Genomic DNA, 22,488 nt, shown 5'->3' with positions numbered 1-22,488 from the left:
CTGTGAAGTTTGGAAAGTAGGAGATGAGCTACTGATGGAATTAAAGCTGTGAGGACAGGTCGTGAGTCGTGCTTGGGTAGCTCAGTTGGTAGAGCACTCACCCGTGAAAGGCAAAGGTCCTGAGTTTGAATCTCAGTCCAGCACACAGTTTTATTCTGCCAGGAAGTTTCTCCCCAAACTAAACAGTAAAGAACTAAAACTCACCAAAGACCATCCTTGAAGTTGTTAGTGTAACATCAGATGATTTAAGTGTGTTCTGCTTTTATGGATCACATGGACATTTTACAGCAGTGTTAAGTAGAGAATATTTGACTGAAAATCCAGATGCACAGAATACGGATGAAGAGTGTGATCCATTTATTACTACAGTAAACTATTTTATCATAGTGTTTGCCAAAGTAAAAAGGCAAGAACAGCTGCAGGCTCAAATACAGTCAATCACCAGCCAAATATTAGGACATTGTAGTATAATGCAGTATCTCGAAGTAAATGACCTCTATCGTGCCAACCGGCATGGGTTTTGAAAACTTCAGTTATGTGAATCCCAACTTGTGCTTATCTCGCATGATATTCTGAAAGTCATGGAACAAGGCAGTCACATAGATATATTATTTTTGGCTTCATATTTGACTCAGTACCACACAACATTTATTAGTGAAAGTATGATCGTGTGGTATCAAATCAAATTGGTGACGGGACTGATGATTTCTCGATAAGGAGGACCCAGCATGTTAGCTCAGATGGAGAATTACACATAGACATAAAAGTAACTTCAGGTTTGCTCTGGGAAAGTGTGTTGGGGGCATTCCAGTTGATGATGTATGTTAATGATCTGTTGGATTGTATCAGTAGTAACCTCAAACTTTTTGCAGATGATGCATTTATCTATACAGTGTGTTCAGAAATTCTAGTTTCAAACTTCGAGGACTTGTAGAGGACAGTCATCATCATTTTCTTTGGGCCCCTGTCCCACTTCAACGCGGGATCAGCCTTGTTACTTTGGATTTGATTATGTTAGTGTCAAAGGGTGCCCGGATGCCCTTCCTGTTGCCACCCCATACACCCCATGCAATGGCATACCGTTTCCACACTGCAGACAATTGAAAACATGATTGCTAAGTAGATTTGCAGTGGGGTAGTCATGGTGGAAGGAGATTACATTGGATCGGCTGGTGTAATCTGATGTCCATCCTACCTCTCTGACCTGATTCGAGCCTCATTCACATGTCTGTGAGTGTCAGATCAACGTAGTAAAGTACATGTTTAGAGAATGCACCAACAAGATCCTGCTGAATGGCGAAGCTCATAGCAATTGACGAACTGTCGTCACCTGTATCAAGATCATTCTCCACAACGTCTGAGTCTGTTGCATACCCATTTCACTACTATTACACAATAGCTTCGAGAAAGGATATCTTCACTGTCAGAAGGCTTGACTGTGGTGTTCCTAGCAGATGCACCACATCCAAAATGGAAGAGGCTATACTGCATCAAGTTGAAGAGAACCTGTTAACGAGTACACAAGCCATTTCTCTGGCTATTGTGATATGTGGTTTATTCATCTCATTACATACAATTTTCAAATCATTTGATTTGATGTACAGGAGACATGTCAAGGTTTACAAAAGAAACTTTTTTCACTTTTTTAAGAGAAATACAGAAGTTTACGTTATATTTTACATTTCTAAGTTACAGCTACACATGTACATAAAATAATACATGTAATACAATCCCTGTGTTCAGATTGTGAAGCTGTCCTCAATGAATTCATCGACAGAATAATAACACTTTTCCACCAGAAGAATAAAGAGCAATCTTTTCAGTGAACCAATCTCCATTTTAAATATATTACTGCCTTTTATTTTATTGAAAATTTTTAACCCCATATACTCTGGCGTTTGGGCATAAAATTTTAAACGATGTGTTGGAAGTTTGAAGTTATCTCTGTGGTGAGTGCTGTAGTTGTGGCCAAAACGGAAAGTGTCTAGTGTATGTTGATTTCTGTATAGGAACACCACCATCTCATATATGTAAAGTGAGGGGATAGATAGTATTTTTAAATTTTTTAACAACACACATGTTTCTAATTACTTTATTTTGTAATACTAGGAGCCTAGTGACATTTGCTGAATTTCCCCAGATTATGCCACAGCGAATAACTGACTCAAAGTAGCAGTGATAAACTATCTTTCTGGTATCCATATTTGTGCCACCTGACAAAATACACATTGCAAATGCTAAGTTGTTCAGTTTATTTGCTGAGTAATCTATGTGTACCTTCCAATTTAAATTTTTGTCAAGATTTAGGCCTAAGAACTTCACGTGTTTTGCTTCTGTAATATCCTGATCATTGCAAGTTATCTTTCTTTCAGTCCTTTCTACTGATTTAGCTTCAAATTGCACCATTTTGGTTTTAGTTACATTTAGTTTTAGTCCATTTTGATAGAACCAAGATTCAAGTTTTTCTAAAGTATTTTTGGCTTTTTCTGGAATATTTTCAGATACCTCATTTTCAATTAGAACTGATGTATCATCAGCAAATAAGACTGAATGAACATCAATAGCAAGTGGTAGGTCATTTACGTAAAAAAGAAACACATAGGGACCCAATATCGAACCTTGTGGGACTCCTTGGGGAACTGTTCTCCAGTCTGATGAATAATTGGTTCCATTTGAAGTTAAAATTACTCTTGTTTCCTACCTGATAGGTAAGAGCTAAACCATTTTAAAGTAGTGTCTCTGATTCCATACATCTCTAATTTGTGGAGGAGTACTGCATGATTCACTGAATCAAAAGCTTTAGTCAGATCTCAGAATATACCTGTGACCTTTCTACTTTTATCTAACATGGAGCATATTTTTTGGATAAACTCATTTATAGCGTTCACAGTGCTTTTACCCTGTTGGAATCCGAACTGGTTTTTAAAAATTATATCATTTACAGTAAGAAAGTTATTAAATTGTTTTGCTGCAATCTTTTCAAACACTTTAGAGAAGACCAGCTAGAGAGAGATAGGGCAGTAATTCCCCATATCTTCTGTCAATCCTTTCTTGAATAGAGGTTTGATCTCACCATATTTCAATACCTCTGGAAAGCACCCCTGTTCAAAAGATTGATTTATTAGTTGACAGTGGTTGGGAAATAATATCGTACACATACTTGATTACAGATGTTGTTATTTCATCCCACCCATGTGAGGTTTTGTTTTTTAGAGACAATATTTCCTTTTCCACATCCCTTTGGGTGATTTTTTCAAATTGTTTAAAAGATGTGTTCTGGCTGTTTTCCAAATTTGTGATGCCTCGATAGAATGTCATATCCACATCCGATCTTACTACATTTAGGAAGAATTCATTGAAACAACTTGACATCTGAACAGGGTTTACTATAATTTCATTTTCATGTCTAATTTTCAAAATCTCATGAATTTTTACTTTGGCTCGTAGTTAAGACTGAACAACTGACCACACTGCTTTTGTCTTATTTCTGTGTTCTCGTATCAATTTATTATTTGCCATTTTTTTAGCTGCCACTACAACTTTCCTAAATACAGCTTTATACTGTTTGACATAAATAACAAAATCCGGATTTCTGTTTGATTTTAACTCATTGTGGAGCTCTCTCTTTCTGGCAGTAGAGATTTTTATTCCTGTTGTAATCCATTTGAGTTTACCATTAACTTTCTTTTGCTTTTATCTATGAGGAAATGATTCATTAAATACCTCTAAGAAACAATTTAAGAATTTGTCATAGTTTATCGAGCTTGAACTATTGTAGTCTACAGGCCAGCTTATTATACTTAATTTACTGCGGAATAAATCCATTTTACTTTTACTGAGATCCCTTTTTATACACACTTCTGGAGGCTTTAGGTTATTTGCTTTTGGGAGCTCAATAAACAGAGCTGAGTGATCTGAAATACCCAAGTCTAAGCAATATTTGTGCTTATTTCCACTGTCAAATTTGTAGTTAGTAATAATATTATCAATACAGGTCACTGATCTGCTGTTTTCCCTAGTGCCTTCAGAAAAATTTAGCTTGAAACCAGATTTCTGAATCAAGTCACAAAATTTTGTGGAATCATTGCTTTCAACTAAGACATTTAAGTTGAAGTCTGCTGCTATAACAACTTTTTTCTTTCTTTCTTTCTGGAGTTTTTCCAGGAGGCATTCGAATTTGGCTAAAAACACTTTTGTTACCGCACATCCAGGAATTCTGTAGATTGCTATAACCAGTGATTGGAAGTGTAAAACAAGTGACATACTGCATCATTCCTAACCTAATCATTTGCTTGCAAAAGTAGTTGACTTACCAACATGATTTCAAATGACTGTAGTACGGAAACAGTATGTTTCCAGACATGGGTTCCAATTCAAAGTATTATCTACTCACTCCCCTCTACAAGTCCTAGAAGTTTTTAATGGGAATTTCCTAACACCTGGTATTAAGTTACTATGAGAAAAAAGCTGCAGCAATATGCAGCCAGATCTTGGTAAGATTTCAAAGTGACTCAAAGATTGATTGCTCTCATTGCCCATAAATGTAAAATAATGCAATTCACAATATACAGAAATGTGTTCTATAACTTCAGTATCAATGAGTCACAATTGGAATGAGTCAGCTCATATGGGGTACGAAATGGAATGACCTCATATGCTCAGTGTAGATAAAGTAAGTTGTAGATAATGCAGTTTGGGTGCATAGATCCTGAGCAATCAGCACCCAGAACAACCACCTCTGGCTGTAATAACAGCCTTGATACGCCTGGGCATTGAGTCAAACAGGGCTTGGATGGTGTGTACAGGTTCAGCTGCCCATGCAGCTTCAACACAATACCACAGTTCATCAAGAGTAGTGACTGGTGTATTGTGACAAGCCAGCTGCTCAGCCACCATTGACCAGACGTTTTCAATTGGTGAGATATCTGGAGAATGTGCTGGCCAGGGCAGTAGTCAAACATTTACTGTATCCAGAAAAGCCCGTACAGGACCTGCAACATGCGGTCATGCATTATCCTCCTGAAATTTAGGGTTTCGCAGGGATCGAATGACGGGTAGAGCCACGGGTCGTAACACATCTGAAATGTAATGTCCACTGTTCAAAGTGCCATCAATGCAAACAAGAGGTGACAGATACAAGTAACCAATGGCACCCCATACCATCATGCCAGGTGATATGCCAGTGTGGCGGTGACGAATACATGCCTCCAATGTGCGTTCACCGCGATGTCACCAAACACGGATGCGACCATCATGATGCTGTAAACAGAACCTGGATTCATCCGAAAAAATGATGTTTTGCCATTCGTGCACCCAGGTTCATCATTGAGTACACCATCGCAGGCACTCCTGTCTGTTATTCAGCGTCAAGGGTAACCGCAGCTATGGTCTCCGAGCTGATAGTCCAATGCTGCTGCAAACGTCGTCAAACTGTTCATGCAGATTGTTGTCTTGCAAACATCCCCATCTGTTGAGTCAGGGATTGAGATGTGGCTGCACGATCCGTTAGAGCCATGCGGATAAGATGCCTGTCATCTCGACTGCTAGTGATACGAGGCCGTTGGGATCCAGCACGGCATTCCGTATTACCCTCCTGAATCCACCGATTCCATATTCTGCTAACAGTTGTTGGATCTCGACCAATGCGAGCAGCAATGTCGAGATACGATAAAACACAATCGCAATAGGCTACAATCCAACCTTTATCAAAGTCGTAAATGTAATGGTACGCATTTCTCCTCCTTACACGAGGCATCACAACAACGTTTCATTAGGCAACGCCGGTCAACTGCTGTTTGTGTATGAGAAATCGGTTGGAAACTTTCCTCATGTCAGCACGTTGTAGGTGTCGCCACCAGCGCCAACCTTGTGTGAATGCTCTGAAAAGCTAATCATTTGCATATCACAGCATCTTCTTCCTGTTGGTTAAATTTCGCATCTGTAGCACGTCATCTTCGTGGTGTAGCAATTTTAATGGCCAGTAGTGTAGATTAGTTTCATTCCATTCTCATATGCAACATCAAAAATGCTATGTTACTCATTTACAGTATAGAATTAATGATTTTTAATTTCAGCCAGTGACTAAGGTTTCTATATTAAAAAATTTCTAATAATTCAAAATATGCTTGTAGTAAGTTGTGTTTCTCTCTGGGGTATAAAGAACCATACTAACAATATTGTAACTAAATGGAGCTCATTGTTTCTCCCTCAACTGGTTTATGTACTCATTCAGTGGCTGTGAAATGTTGCATAAAGACAATTGATTTCTATTATTTTTTCACTGGTACACATGCAATATATTTTTTCTGTCAAAACTGAAAAAAAGTGTTATAACACAACTTTTTCTTCATTTTCAGGACACGACCAACCTTAAAACCATCAACAGCATTTGTGTCAAAAGCTCAAGAATTTGTTGACATTTATAAGTACCCTCCGAGCAGGTAATTACTAACTTTTAAGTATAAAATAATTTCAGTTTTATGTAGATAAATTAACATATTGTGGTTCTAACTTGAATAGTGAATCTGGACACCTTAAGTACTCATGCTGCAAGAGATATAAGAAAGCTACAGAAACAATCACAGGTATATGTCAAATCATAGTCTTATGAAACAGATTTTGTTTGGACCTGACTGTTTGATGTCCCATCATTTTTGTTAATTCTCTCTAATAACTTGAAGAAAATATGAAAATATTAAATGATATATTGTTGATATGTATCGTTTCCAGCTCATTATTTCATTCAAAATAAAGCACTGTGAAAAATTAAAACATTCAGTTTTATGCAGTATATGATTTTGATATCTTTTCTGTTAGTTGCATCTGCAGAAGAGAGACAAATTGACACTTATAGACAATGTCCTATGAAAACTTGTTTTCTTTCAAGTGACAATGTTGAGTTCTTTTATCTTTCTTCGTACCAGTCTTTCAGGAGGTGATGAAGGTGTAATGAAACTAATAAATGTAAGGTTCTCAATACTAGTCTGTAAGTTGTAAAAAAATTATGGCACTTTGATATAGCTAATAATACCAAATACACAAAAACACAGTACAAGATACCTTTGCAGATTGTAAAAGAAGGAACAAGTAGGACTTTTCAGACAGTTTGGTAATAAATGTGGAATATTGGTTGGAAGTGTGTCTTAGCTAGAAATAGATGAGGATCAGGTAGATATTAGTGTAGACAGCATGCAACAACTTTCAGTAAGTATTCAGAAAGCAAGAGAATATAAAAGTCAGTAAACAAAAACTAGTTTTGTTTATATGTAGTTTTCATGCTAGAGAGGAGTAAGATTTAGTATAAAAATTACTACTGTGCTGGTCGGGTCAGATGAGAAAGGATACTGGTCGAAATTGTCAAGATTTCACAAAGAATAACAATGTGTTTATAGTGGGCAGTCTGGACAACAGTATTGCGAGAGAGTGTATGTATTCTATGAGGTTTGTCCAGAAAGTAATGCATCATTATTTTCCTCAACCAAAAAGAGGGCTACAAATGGGAAATGTTATGTATGTATATATTTGAAGTCTCCTGAGTAAGCGTGCCAAGTTTCGTCACTTCCGACAGGTAGCATAGCTGCAGGACGGTTTCAAAATGACATCTGTAGATGATGTACGTTACAAGCAACTTGCTGTCATTGAATTTCTCACAGCAGAGAAAGAAACTGTGGAGAATATTTGCAAACACTTGTGCAAAGTCTATGGAGCATCTGTTGTCAGCAGAAGTGTAGTTAGTCACTGGGCATGGAGGGTGAGGTCATCAAAAGCTGGTTCGGCAGAGCTCCACGATTTGCAGGAGTTGGGGAGACTATCCACAGCTGTCACACCTGATGTGTTGCAGGAGCTATTGTTGTCATTTGTGAGGACAGACACATTATGACTCAGCAAGTGGCGCTGCATCTCTCAATCAGCAAAGGAAGTGTGAATGCAATTATCTGCACTCTTGGATATTCAAAACTGTGTGCAAGATGGGTCCTGTGGTGTCTTACGGTGGATCACAAATTGCACAGAAAAACTGTTTGTCTTGATTTGTTGCAACATTTTGAAGCTGAGGGTGACGCCTCCTTGTCTTAGATTGTGACTAGTGATGAAACCTGGGTTCACCATTTTAAGCCCGAAACAAAACGATAGTTGATGGAATGCCACCATTCCCAGTCCCCACAGAAGAAAAAATTGAAAGTTACTGCTTCGAATTGTTTGGGCCATTGAAGGATGCCATTTGTGGAAGATATTTTGAGGATGATGATGAGGTGATTCACACAGTGAAACACTGGCTCCGCCACCAGGACAAGGATTGCTACCAACACAGATTACATGTCCTTGTTTCGTGCTGGAGGAAGGCCATAGAATGGGATGGAGGTTACGGGGAATATTAGGGTGTGTAGATATAACACCATTCTTTCGTGCATCTAATTCTCATTATGTTCAATAAAAAATTGTTGAAGAAAAAAAATTAGGTGCATTGCTTTGTGTGTAACCCTCATATAAACAAACGAGGAACATTCTAATCATAATCCTTCCCACCCCTTGTAAAATGATATTCCACTGCCCACCAAATCTACACAATATCCTAGCCTGTCACTGTACTACACCCACTCCAAACCCCCTGAACCATCAGCCACCTATCCACTACTATTTAGTGAGCTGTTATCTTTATTCCTAAATTATGTACATTCTGCCAGAACTTTCCATACTGTTTATATTTCTTTATTTTCACTTATGTATAAGACCTTTTCAGATTTTTTGACAGGTCATTATATTTACATGTACTTTATTCTCATTTAGACACTGTAACAACTGTTAAACTAAGTAAGTAACTAAATTTCAACATTATAATATTATTCACTGTAGAGTATGACATTTTGAACAGTTATCTAACAAAATTATACTGTAAATGAAAATTTTAATTTTGAAAGCAGAAAATGTACATAAAACATATTACCAGAATAAAAGTACAAATAAATCAGTCAGGAAATAAAAACTTTAGGATTTGATGTGGAAGAGAAGGATGTAGAATTGGGAGCTGTGACTGTGATAATTAATCGGTGTTTATTTAATTGTATTTCATATTAGAGTAACCTAATGTCTACACAAATTATGAGTTGTAAACAAGTGTATGTTTTGGCCCTCTGAAGATTTTTGGAGTGTTGTTCACAATAAGTACTTTCCTCTACATTTTACTTGTCCAGTACTTTGAGAAAATAATTATGTTTCATTCTTCTTTTAGGCCTGCACCAGTCTATCCCCAGCCACAGGTTGATAAGACTGCTGCAAAATGCCGTAAGGATGTGTGTTTGTTACCTGATTGCTTCTGTGGTGGTAAGGATATACCAGGTATGTTTAAAGACACAGCACTGAAATAAAATTTGTATAGCTTTTAAATAATTTTAGAACTATGTTTTTTGTTGTTGTGATGTTTCACATAAGATGATACACTGTTCTCGACATCCATGAGCCAGCTAAAAACCAACTGGAACAGGGCATTCACACTTCCCATACGGAGACATGATTTTGAAGAAACATATATTGATTATATTCATTTTAATCTTGTTTTTCTTATTGAGTGTAATATTTCTAGAAAGTATTGTGAATGAGCTATATAAAAATGTAACAAAGTTTGAGGGTTAGTTAGATAGTTATGTATTTTGCAGACCATTTTCACTGCATGTGAGACCACGGTCAAAATTTGTTTGCCTGACATAAAAACGGCAATGTTACTTTTACACTGAAGTGCCAAAGAAACTGGCATAGGCAGACATATGCAAATACAGAGACATGTAAACAGGCAGAATATGGTGCAGTGGTTGGCAATGCCTCTGTAAGACAAGTGTCTGACACAGTTGTTAGATCAATTACTGCTACTACAATGGCAGGTTATCAAGATTTAAGTGAGTTTGAATGTGGTATTATAGTCGGTGCACAAGTGATGGGACACAGCACCTCCGAGGTAGCAATGAAGTGGGGATTTTCCTGTATGACCATTTCATGAGTGTACCATGAATATCAGGAATCCAGTAAAACATCAAATCTCTGACATCATTGTGACTGGGAAAAGATCCTGCAAGAATGGGACCAAAGACACCTGAAGAGAATTTTTCAGTGTGACAGAAGTGCAATCCTTCTGCAAATTGCTGCAGATTTCAGTGCTGCCATCAAATGTCAGTGTGCAAACCATTCAATGAAATATCATCGATATGGGCTTTTGGAGCCAAAGGGCCACACATTTACCCTTGATGACTGCGTGACACAAAGCTTTATGCCCCTCCTGGGCCCGTCAACACTGACAATGGTCTGTTGATGACTGGAAAGATGTTGCCTGGTCGGACGAGTCTCGTTTAAAATTGTATCTAGTGGATGGACGTGAACGGGCATGGAGACAACCTCATGAATCCACAGACCCTGCACATCAGCAGGTGACTATTGAAGCTGTTGGAAGCTCCGTAATGGTGCAGGGCGTGTGCAGTTGGAGTGATATGGGACCCCTGATACATTTACATGTGACTCTGACAGGTGATATGTATGTAAGCATCCTGTCTGATCACTTGCATCAATTCATGTCAATTGTGCGTTCCAGATGGGCTTGAGCAACTCCAGCAGGACAATGTGACACCCCACACATCCAGAATTGTTACAGAGTAGCTCTAGGAACACTCTTCTGAGTTTAAACACTTCCACTGGTCACCAAACTCCCCAGACATGAACATTATTGAGCATATCTGGGATGCTTTGCAATGTGCTGTTCAGGAGAAATCTCCATTCCCTCATAATCGTATTGATTTATGGACAGCCCTGCAGGATTCAGGGTTTCAATTCCTCAAGCACTACTTCAGACATTAGTCGAGTCCATGCCTCAACATGTTGCGGGACTTCTGTGTGCTCACAGGGGCCCTACACGATATTAGGTAGGTGTACTAGTTTCTTTGGCTCTTCAGTGTATATATGTTGCTGCTTTAATTTTAGTCAGTGGCAAAACTGATATGGTGAACACTTTAATATATACAACTTTTTAAGGTAATCATGTTGTGTATATTTCAATCAGATCATCATAAAATCTTTTGTTGGCGTATTTTGTCACCAACTGACATTCATCTAAAGTTAGTGAAGTTCAATAAGGAGTCTGTGACTTCTTTTCAACCACTAAAAACAGGAACTGAATTCACAGCTATAGAGCACTGGGAACAATAAATCTGAAATAACTTGAAGATTAATTGCTCCACATTCACACAGATGGTTCATTAATGGCAAAGGTAGGAAATGTTGGCGTAGGAATATACAGCAAAATCGTCTGTATCCAACTGCAGGTTCACATCACTAAAATTTTGAAGGTGAAGAAGCCAACAACATTGCAATGAGTCAGATAAACAACTACCTACTCACATTCGACAAAGCAGACACATTTTGTGATTCCAGAGCAGCAATATCAGCAGTCACCAGCACAGAAGATAGCCAAGAAGGACACAAACATTAAACTTTGATTTTCTTTCAAAAACTATGGCTTTTCTCAGCAAAAAATGAAACACATGTCTCTCCATTTTAATATAGAGCAAAATTTGATCAGAACTGGTGAGACACATATCAGACACTCCCCTTGTTAGATAGTAACAAAAAAGCAGATTTTGTATCCAAAAAGGGCACAAACATTAAACAGAATGGAAAAACTTACATTTGATATTTTGCAGTGAAACACAGTATCAATAACATATTTAAAGAAGATTTGACATTATCTAGTAACGTTTCATGTAAAGCAAAGATCTGGAAAAGCCTCATGGGCAATTAAGTAGTACCTTATGGATAAGGAGCAGAAGCTGTAGCCATATTCTGCTTGACTACCGGCATGACTGTTTGGCTGTGCATGTGTCCTGTGTTCGATCATAAACAAAGAAGATTTAAAAGAGTGTAAAAAATTAAGTGATTGTAATTCAGAATTAAAAACAGTGTATTGTGAAGAAAGGAGGCAAACGACAATTAGTTAAGTGCCAGAACATTAAAATAATTATATTTTCTTGTAATTAACACAGACTGCATGGGCACACAATTTCAAAGGAGAAGTTGTAATGATATAAGACCAGATATCATTAGTAGAAATAATCTTCTGATAGAGGAATCATGCAAGAAAAACACAGATAGAAAGCAAATTAGTTGTCACAAATTATGCAGTGTAACATTTTAAGACAGCAACTTGTGATGGTATCTTCATCCAGTTAAATGCTTCTTTCTTGACCCCATGGCTATTGAGCATATGAATGTACTAAAATGTTTCTGTTGCTACTTTGAAAGTTTATTTCATATACTGATGATGCTACAATAATTACAACAATTACAATAATAATAACTCCAATTATAATTGTAAGAATACTTATTCTTGTATGTTGTTGCGGTCTTCAGTCCTAAGACTGGTTTGATGTGGTTCTCCACACTAGTTTCCCCTGTGTGAGTCACTAATCCCTGCATAACTTCTACAGTTTACATCAACTTGTACCTCATAACTTACAGTCAAGCCCATATCCTCCTTTACCATTTTCATTCCCACACATCCCTCTATTACCAATTTAACTATCTGTGGATTCTGTGGATATCTCTTACCAACTTATTATTTCTTTTAGTCATGTTGTGCCATAAATTTCTGCAAAACAGGATTTTGTGAGCTATATTCACCCAACACACAAGTAAAATGAAAGGAAATAATTACTAACTTACTTCCTGCAGAATGTAAGAAAAAGTCCATAGTTTTTACAATTCCACATGTCAATGTTGTTTAGCTCTTCTATATTACTGAAAATAAAAACAATTGCTAATTAAGATATGTAGTATCTAAACAGAGAATGTATGGACTGAATCAGGCGACCTACGCCCCGAAGAAGTGCCTCAACTTGTGCTGCTTACATTTGACGATGCTGTCAACGATCTGAACAAGAATTTGTACAGAGACCTATTTGAGAAAGGACGCAGGAATCCAAATGGCTGTGATATTGCTGCAACATTTTATGTGTCTCATGAATGGACTGACTATGGTCAAGTCCAAGATCTATATGCTGCTGGTCATGAAATAGCAACACATTCAGTATCGTAAGTCCTATGTTGTGAATATTTTGCTTTTCTTGTTCTAGATACATTTGACTTCATACAACAGTGCATATTCTGAGAATGTCTGTATTGCGACCTCATCTGTAAAAAATGCATTTTTTTGTAAATGTGAAGTGGAATTCTAAATCCATTGATGAGTAAGATTTCACCTTCTTTAAACTGGAACATAACGATCACAAAAGTAATGTTTGATTCATAATGATATTTATGAGGATATAAGTCAGACTATACCTAGCAAGCAAACAAGAGCAAGTCTTCTTAAAGGACAAGCAATAAAAATTTTGTATTCATACTAGAACTTTACTTGAACACATAAGCATGTCATATTTAAAATTTAGTGAAGCTGATTTTAGTACAGGTTGGTAGAAAAATAAAACATCGAAGTTATTTTTTATGTTCTTACTGCCAGAAAGCTGTTCATTAAGCCCAAAGAAAAATTAATGTGGGGAAAATGTAGAAACATTGTGGAGTTCACAGACAGACCTGAAAACAAAGCTAATATCATAACATAACTCCTGGGGAGAATATGAAAATAAAAATAATTCTATGAAAAAAGGAGGCCTCCAACTGCATAAAAGAATCACTGAGAAGTAGACAGGCACATAAATATGTAACAAATATTGAACTTATATCTATTCCGAGAGTGCATAGAGTCCCAAATTCCTCACATGTGTCTGCACCCATGCACAAGTGCGCGCGCGCACACACACACACACACACACACACACACACACACACACACACACACACACACACACACACACGAGTACAGCTCTTCAGGCTTGTAGAAGGAGCTGACCAGAGGGAAGTTATAACAACCTTGACATGACTTCCACATTTTGCTGTGTACAACAAAGTGAAATCAACATAGTGGCTGAACCTGCAGTCTCAAATTCCTGTCTCTGTATGTCTTTATTATGCTTTGATCCATCATTAATCAAAGTTTAATATTAAACAGCCCACAGTTGCACTAAATTATGTTTATTTTAAACCTTGACCATGGTTTCTGCTATTATAATATAGCCTTCTTCAGAAGTCCTAAAAAATGATTAAACTAACATCTAGACCAATGATACAATCTACACATAAACTTCAAAATTGGGTAAGTGATAGCATATTACTTACATACACACAATTAAATGAAAAATGTCTTAGCCCAGCGACTGTGTCAAGACCAATAAAATAACTTCAACTGACATAAGCCTGTTTCGAACATAAGTAAAATTACATATGACACCATATGTCCATCGCCACTACCACTGTTATACTGGGTGCATGGTTGTCAAATGTGCTGCACCCTGTACACCATAGGTGGCGCTCACCACAGTGAGATACATCTCACACCGTTTATCAGGCAACTTGTCAATATGTATGGCAATAAACTAATAAACAAGCCTACATGGGCTGCTTTTATGTTAACAGTGGTTTATGTTGAGACAGATATGTTAATGTGCCCTTTGTCATCTTGTACTATGTTACCACACTTATGCACTAGGGGCTAGTCATAGAAATAATGTCAATAATTGCTAGTGTGGCTATGCACAACAACTATGGTCGGCTGATAAAATTAGCCCTATAAGCTATTAGAGCGTATAATGTAAGCCAAAGTTATATTTGCATATGAGTGTCTCGTGTCTGAATCATACATCAAATAGTGATACGACAAACTTTGTTATATAAAACTGTTAATGCTCTACCAATCTAATGATCATACGCAACAGTATTTCATCTAGAATGAGATTTTCACTCTGCAGCGGAGTGTGTGCTGATATGAAACTTCCTGACAGCTTAAAACTGTGTGCCCGACCGAGACTCGAACTCGGGACCTTTGCCTTTCGCGGGCAAGTGCTCTACCATCTGAGCTACCGAAGCACGACTCACGCCCAGTCCTCACAGCTTTACTTCTGCCAGTATCTCGTCTCTTACCTTCCAAACTTCACAGAAGCTCTCTTGCGAACCTTCCAGAACTAGCACTCCTGAAAGAAAGGATACTGCGGAGACATGGCTTAGCCACAGCCTGGGGGATGTTTCCAGAATGAGATTTTCACTCTGCAGCGGAGTGTGCGCTGATATGAAACTTCCTGACAGATTAAAACTGTGTGCCCAACCGAGACTCGAACTCGGGACCTTTGCCTTTCACGGGCAAGTGCTCTACCATCTGAGCTACCGAAGCACGACTCACGCCCGGTCCTCACAGCTTTACTTCTGCCAGTATCTCCTCTCCTACCTTCCAAACTTTACAGAAGCTCTCCTGCGAACCTTGGAGAACTAGCACTCCTGAAAGAAAGGATACTGCGGAGACATGGCTTAGCCTGCGAACCTTGGAGAACTAGCACTCCTGAAAGAAAGGATACTGCGGAGACAAGGCTTAGCCTGCAAGCTTCGCAGGAGAGCTTCTGTAAAGTTTGGAAGGTAGGAGACGAGATACTGGCAGAAATAAAGCTGTGAGGACCGGGCGTGAGTCGTGCTTCGGTAGCTCAGATGGTAGAGCACTTGCCCGCGAAAGGCAAAGGTCCCGAGTTCGAGTCTCGGTTGGGCACACTGTTTTAATCTGTCAGGAAGTTTTAGTATTTCATCTGTTGGACATTTGTATTAATAGCATACGGTCCATCAGTTGCACTTGTAGGCTTGTTTATTAATTTATTGTTGTACATATTGACTAGTTGTCTGATAAACGGTGTGATGTATCTCACTGTGGTGAGCGCCACCTATGGTGCGCAGGGTGTAGCACATTTGACAACTGTGCACCTAGTATAACAGTGGTAGTGGTGGAGGACATACGGTGCCATATGTAATTTTAATTATGTTCGAAATAGGCTTATGTCTGTTGAAGTTATTTTACTGGTCTTGACGCAGCCACTGGGCTAAGACAGTTTTCATTTAATTGTGTGTATGTAAGTAATATGTTACCACTTACCTAATTTTGAAGATTATGTGTAGATTGTGTCACTGGTCAAGATGTTATTTCGATCATTTTTTTAGGACTTCTGAAGAAGGCTATATTATTATAGCAGAAACCATGGTCAAGGTTTAAAATAAACATAATTTAGTGCAACTGTGGGCTGTTTTTCATTCGAGACATTTTTGTAATGGTTGCTGTTTGCTGCCATGATGAAAATAATTGAATATCAATATTTTGATAGTGTTAGAATACTGTTTTGTTTCTGGTGCTAGAGTTCCTTTATTACAGAAGATAGAATTGCCAAGTAAATGTCTGACTAGAGACACTCAAATGTGGTAACAAAAATATCACCACTTAGCAAGAAATATCACAAAACATCAGACGGTGCTTCAGTCAGTGGGAATGGGTGGAATGGCATTTCCAGAAATATCATGAAATTCATTGAGTGCAAGGAAACACCTGTTTTCTCATGACTATAACCTACAGCTACACTAGAGCGACAGTAGCAGCACAAGTGTTAACTCTATTTTTGTTGGAGGGCCTGCAGATTGCACTGACAGATAGTAGAGAACACAATTGAAAGACAGAAGTGAGTTCTCATAAATATTTTATTCCATCTAAAGCACTGTATGTACATACCATCAGCCATATTTTCTCTGGTGTTTTGGTAGATATTTGGAATGGGTAGGTGGAGCCAACCAAAACAAATGCCCCTCATAAAGGCTTTCATGTGACACTCTGTGTCAACAGGAAACATTGGTTTGTTTCCCAATACAAAGAAAATGATTTTTAAAGTAAAATTAATAGAATTAGATAAATAACAGATAATAAATGATAGATAGACTAAACTTATTGTAGTGTGATATTTGTTTTGTTGATATGTATCAACAAGGACAGTAAAATGTGAAGAATACCCAGTACTGCAGCAGCAACTTCCATGCTGCCCTGATCCGCACAGACTGCTACCACCAAGCAGCAGTGCTGGTATCACTACTGGAATCTGGTTATTCTTCATTTTATACTGGGCCTTTTAATACATTTTAATAAAACAAATATCATACTAATAGAAAATTATTTGGGACCACTGCATTGAATAAAAATGTAAAATTCCACTTAAAAATATATATATATATATATATATATATATATATATATTTGTATTGGGAAACAATCCAATGCCTTTTGTTGATACAGAGCATCACACGAAACATGTGATGAGCAGTAGTTGACTGTGTGAACTCCATCTACACATTGCAAAAACGAAATTGCAAATATTTGTCACAACATGAGAGAAAATTTGCCTGCCAAGTATATGGACAGATTTTCAGGAATGAGAATACACAACTTCTGTTGCTCAGTTTAACAAAATCTTAGGAAAAATGAACCATCATTGATGAGTTAGACTAGTAACACAAACCAAGAGAAACTGAAATAGTATTAAATCTTAAAACTTCATCAAAGATGTGTTGGAGTTTGTTGTTGTGGTCTTCAGTCCAGAGACTGGTTTGATGCAGCTCTCCATGCTACTCTATCCTGTGCAAGCTACATCATCTCCCAATACCTACTGCAACTACATCCTTCTGAATCTGTTAAGTGTATTCATCTCTTGGTCTCCCTCTACGATTTTTACCCTCCACACTTCCTTCCAATACTAAATTAGTGATCCCTTGATGCCTCAGAATATGTCCTACCAAGCGATCCCCAAGTTGGAGTAAAACAACAAAATATCTGATGTGTTTGAACACTGGGCAACTGGAACAGCAATTATGAAACAGACATATATTCATAGAAATAGATGCATAAAAACAATACAGAAATAATATCAGACCTGGTTGATATACTTCTTAACATATATCATTAATGGTGTATACAGATTCTTTGGTTTCTGATAGACCTTTCAATCTCAAATATAAATGCTTATAGCATTATGCAGTCTTGTAATTTAAATTAAACAGTACAAAAGGAAGATATCTCAGAGGTGTTTTCAGATTGCCTTGTCAACAAAAATTCTGTCATTACTGATTAATATACAGTATCTAATTATGCACATTGATATGAAGTCAAATAGTATCTCATAAATGCAGGTGCTGTTCAGGCTGTCGCTGCTGCTGATGGAGCACTATGTGTCTGCTTCATTCTTCATTCTTTTCTGCTGTTTCTGCTATTATGTAACTAACAGAGGTCTTTTTTCTTTTCTTTTTTTTTTTTAAATCCCTCCACCCTTTCTTTTGTTCCTTCCACTGTCCAATCTTTTACTTTATTGAAATATCAACTTCTGACGTGGCGCATAATTATTAACACCCAAAATATAAACTCTATTGCTTGGGACTTCCCTATTTTGCTTAATCACAAATATTGTATTCCAATGACAAATTTTAAAAAAATCAAAACTGAATTTTGAAATGTCTTTAAATTTTTTTTAACTTAAAATGGGCGCTTTTCCTTTACAAAAAATTAAAACAAACCACACTTGCATAAACTTTCTTGTCCTTTGGCACCCACTTTCCCATCACCTCAAAACCTTTAACCTGAACCAATCTCTGAAAATCCCATCTGCAATACAAAAACAGGAGATCTGCCAGTGGAGCAAGTCCCACAAATTGTGCTTCTAACATTCGACGACTCTGCGAATGATTTGAACAAGGGACTGTACAGTGACCTGTTTGAGAAGGGCAGGAAGAATCCAAATGGCTGCCCTATAGCAGCTACCTTTTATGTTTCCCATGAATGGACTGACTATAGCCATGTGCAGAACTTGTATGCCTCAGGTCATGAAATTGCATCACATTCCATCTCGTAAGTCAAAGATGACCAATAAAATTCATTCTTGAGCTGTACATAGCATGGGTATGGGCTTAATTTGTATGTATAACACTACTGTTGTTTTTTTAATGCAGCTTATGTCTTTTTTCTTTATATATTCAGGGTGGGCAGAATAAAACTGGTCTGAAAATATGAACATCAAAGAAGGTGCTGGAAGTGGCCACTGTTTTCATTCACCATACAGTCCATTTCATGTAATTTGGCCACTAATTGTTACATTTGCCTAAAGACTTCCAGTCTTAAACTCTTGGAAAAACAGTTCTGCACATGTCACCCATGAATTACAGTTCACCACATAACACTCAACAATGAACACACCTGTTTTATCATGAGCACCATTTGCAGTTGCATTCAACTTGTCACTAAACACATACACTCCTCTCACTCACTGATTGGTGAATTCATTAGCAAAGGTCAGTTCTGCATCAGTCTTATAAATATTTTCCAGACCACTTTTATTTTGCTCACTCTATACATATATATAGAAATGAATAATCTGTGATATGCCCAAGAACTGGCCATTTAAAACGTAAATAGCAATAATGAAATTTAAATAAACCTAAATAACACAATATTAATAACTGTTAAATTGTCAAGAAAGTAAGCAAACTTATACAATCTTATCAGACCCCTGGATGAGTGAAAATATTCAAAAAGCATAGTAAATCAAGTCTGAAGGCACTCAAATTATATCAAAACGTCATATATTCTGTTTGCAGATGGGTCTAATGCCTTTCAGAATTTTTCAGTGTAAATTTATTATGTGTTGTGCTCTTCATTTGCATGTTTTATGTACTGAAAAAAATCATATATGTCATACCTGTTATTAACAACTTTGTAACATTTCTATTTTTTACTACAACTGAAAATTACAACTCTAATTTACATTTTCTCTACTATATGTCCATGAAGGGTATTCTTCACTAATGAGCTAAAGGCATTATTTTAAATGTAATTCTGTATTTCTCTGTGAATTAACTTGAACTAAGCTCAAGTAATATGATTTTAAGTAATAAAATACATAATCTATCCTTTTCATTATATTAACATAGAAGGAAGATAGAGTTTGTTAACTTACAGCAAAAAGCAAGATAGTAAAACAAGCATAACCCATATTACACAGAATTATATCTATTAGCAAAACCATACATGAATTTATGAACTTCCAGCATGCTGGAGTAGTTTGGGTCAGCAACTTTTGTTAATCACTAGAATGAAAATCCAGTCCAAGTTGCAAATTTTTTACTTTTTATTCATTCAATGACTAGTTTCAGGCTGAGACCCATTTTCAAATCATCCTACAAGGCAGAAAACCAAATTTACACTGATGTGTAATATAGTTGTATTGGTTTAAACTTACATAACAAAGTAAAAAATGACCTTACTGAAGATGTCAAAAATGTGCAGTGAACATTTACAGTGCATACAGATATCTGGCAGTTTACTCATTCCACTGTTGTAAGGAAACCTCAGGAAGGGGGTGCCTTATCAGGATATCGGAAATTTTTTTATTTATGAAAATGTTCTCCAGCTCTCAAGAACATAACAATTCTTACAATAACCATACAATTCCACAATAAAATTAATACTTTTTAAAATCTTTACCAAAAAGAATGAAATACTTAAAATTGCTGACCAGTAATACACAGTAGCACCACATACTACAAAGTCGTATGCCATGTTGGCACATAAAAATCATTCAAAGTGAACAGCAACATTAGTATTAAAAGAAAACAAAACAATAGGAGAACTTTTTAAAATCTTTTCCAAAAGGAGCCAAGTACTTAAAATCTCTGACCAGAATACAAAGCAGCACCACATATGGCGCGAATTACAAAATTGTATGCCACGTTGGCATGTAAAAATCATTAAATGAATTGTTTGTGACTGGACATTTCTTTGTTCACTGCAGAATTAAGGAATTCAAATCTGTTATACAATTTAGACATGTAATTGTGATGGAGACATCAGAGGAGTATACAGAGCTAGGGAAGACAGCTATTCAGATATAATGAGCTACAAGAGAGAAGATGCCTATTCTAATTTTTATTTATAAGAACAACATTAGATGTATGCTGCTGATGTAGGTAACCATGATTTGAGAAAATGTGAAGTGGAAGATACCAAGGCTAAAAAATATTGATCCAATAAAGAGGAAGACAGATTTCGCTGAATGAACATGTTGCACAAGAAGTAGTTTGTTTCAAGTATTTTCTATATTTCTGTTGCATTCTCCTATCTGGCAGTATCTTTATGGCTGTATCTTTTGTATTAGTGGATTAGCATAAAATTAAAGAGGCATTTGGTGAGTTTTTGTGGTACTGCAGAATTTTTGTTTCAGACTAAATCCACAGTTAATTGTACCTGAAAGACAGTGTGGATCCACTATCTTATTAACTGTATTTTATATGAGAGCATTTGAAATGAAAACCTTAAATATTTATTATAATACAAATGAGCTAATACAGGAAAATTAAAAGTTACAGATATATCATTTTTTTATATCATATTTCCCATGATGTGTTATGCATGTATTCCATCACTTTGGATGTAGATGAATATCTCATGTGAAGATTAGTTTTGGTTGTGAATTCATCCACTTGTGCACCACAGTTTTTCCTCTTCATCGCTTCTCCTCCCGGCACTTCTTTGACCTATCTGAACACATAAAAATCACTCAGAGTGAAGTTTGGTGCTTAAGGTTGCTGTGATAGACATTCAGATTTCATATCCCGTATTATTGCTACAGCTGAATGGGTAGTATAGGAATGAGCAGTGTTGTGTTGCAACAAAACATCTGAAATCCAAATTACTCTTCACTGTATGAATTACTGGTCACTGTTCATCCCCTTTTCATGTAACACTCCAAAATTACATCTTTTACATCCCAAAAGAGAGTGAGTATGACTTTTCCTACCAATGATTGATGTAGAATTTTTAGGTTTTGAATAGTGTTAGTACAATTTATTGCTCAGTATTTTCAATTCAGGTTGGTGTTAGTACAGACAGGATTCATCTCCTGCAACAATTCTGTCCATAAACCATTGCCTTCAGCTTAGAAATGACACAAAGGTTCCTCACAGGCTTCAACATGACAATCTGTCACTTCAACTGTTGACTGATGTGACACACACAGTGCTAAAAAAATTGCCCCTGTTGCATCCCTAAAGAGAATGAGTAAGACTTTTCCTGCCAATTGTTTTTTTTCACTTCACGGAGGTGTTAATGCACCCAGGTTTCATCTCCTGCAACAGTTCTATCCAGAAATCCATTACCTTTGACCTGGTAACAGTCCCAAAATTCCTCACGGGTATCAGAGTGACAATCTGTCAATTCAACAAACTGACTTAGAATCCATCTTACAGTCTCTTTCTTGAATCACAGCATGTTGTGGACAATATTATGTGGTGAACCAACACTAATATCCAAAATAGTGGCTATTTTGTTTACAGTAATGTCTGTTTTCCTACAAAAGCCCTCTATCACTGTGTCAGTGTTTTTGTTCAACATTACATGGCTTGGATATAAGGTATATTCCACATGTGATACATCTCTTTTTAATTCTGCACCACTTGTACACTTGCTACAGGAACACAAATGAATCACAGCACTGTCTTTCATCCTGCAGTGCATTTTCATAGGCTCAATAACTTCACTGCTCAAAAACCACATCACAAATA

At 36.9% G+C, this 22,488-nt stretch overlaps 1 protein-coding gene across 9 annotated transcripts in view; it reads left to right on the top strand.

Moving 5' to 3' along the window:
* The window catches only part of LOC126412664 (uncharacterized), a 353,642-nt gene that overhangs the window by 305,711 nt on the left and 25,443 nt on the right, over positions 1-22,488 (top strand). For 8 of the 9 annotated variants that reach the window (XM_050082429.1, XM_050082421.1, XM_050082414.1 and 5 more), the window contains 3 exons: positions 6,357-6,440; positions 9,227-9,333; positions 18,556-18,781. In XM_050082429.1, the coding sequence (XP_049938386.1) occupies positions 6,357-6,440; positions 9,227-9,333; positions 18,556-18,781 (417 nt within the window). Of the gene's footprint in view, positions 1-6,356; positions 6,441-9,226; positions 9,334-12,839; positions 13,066-18,555; positions 18,782-22,488 lie in introns of all 9 variants that reach the window. The other variant, XM_050082376.1, reaches the window with a different exon arrangement.

Source organism: Schistocerca serialis, chromosome 1 (genome assembly GCF_023864345.2).
Source record: "Schistocerca serialis cubense isolate TAMUIC-IGC-003099 chromosome 1, iqSchSeri2.2, whole genome shotgun sequence".
Classification (NCBI taxonomy): domain Eukaryota; kingdom Metazoa; phylum Arthropoda; class Insecta; order Orthoptera; family Acrididae; genus Schistocerca; species Schistocerca serialis.
The sequence above is the reverse complement of the archived record's forward strand: the minus strand, read 5'-3'. Positions and strand labels throughout refer to the sequence as shown.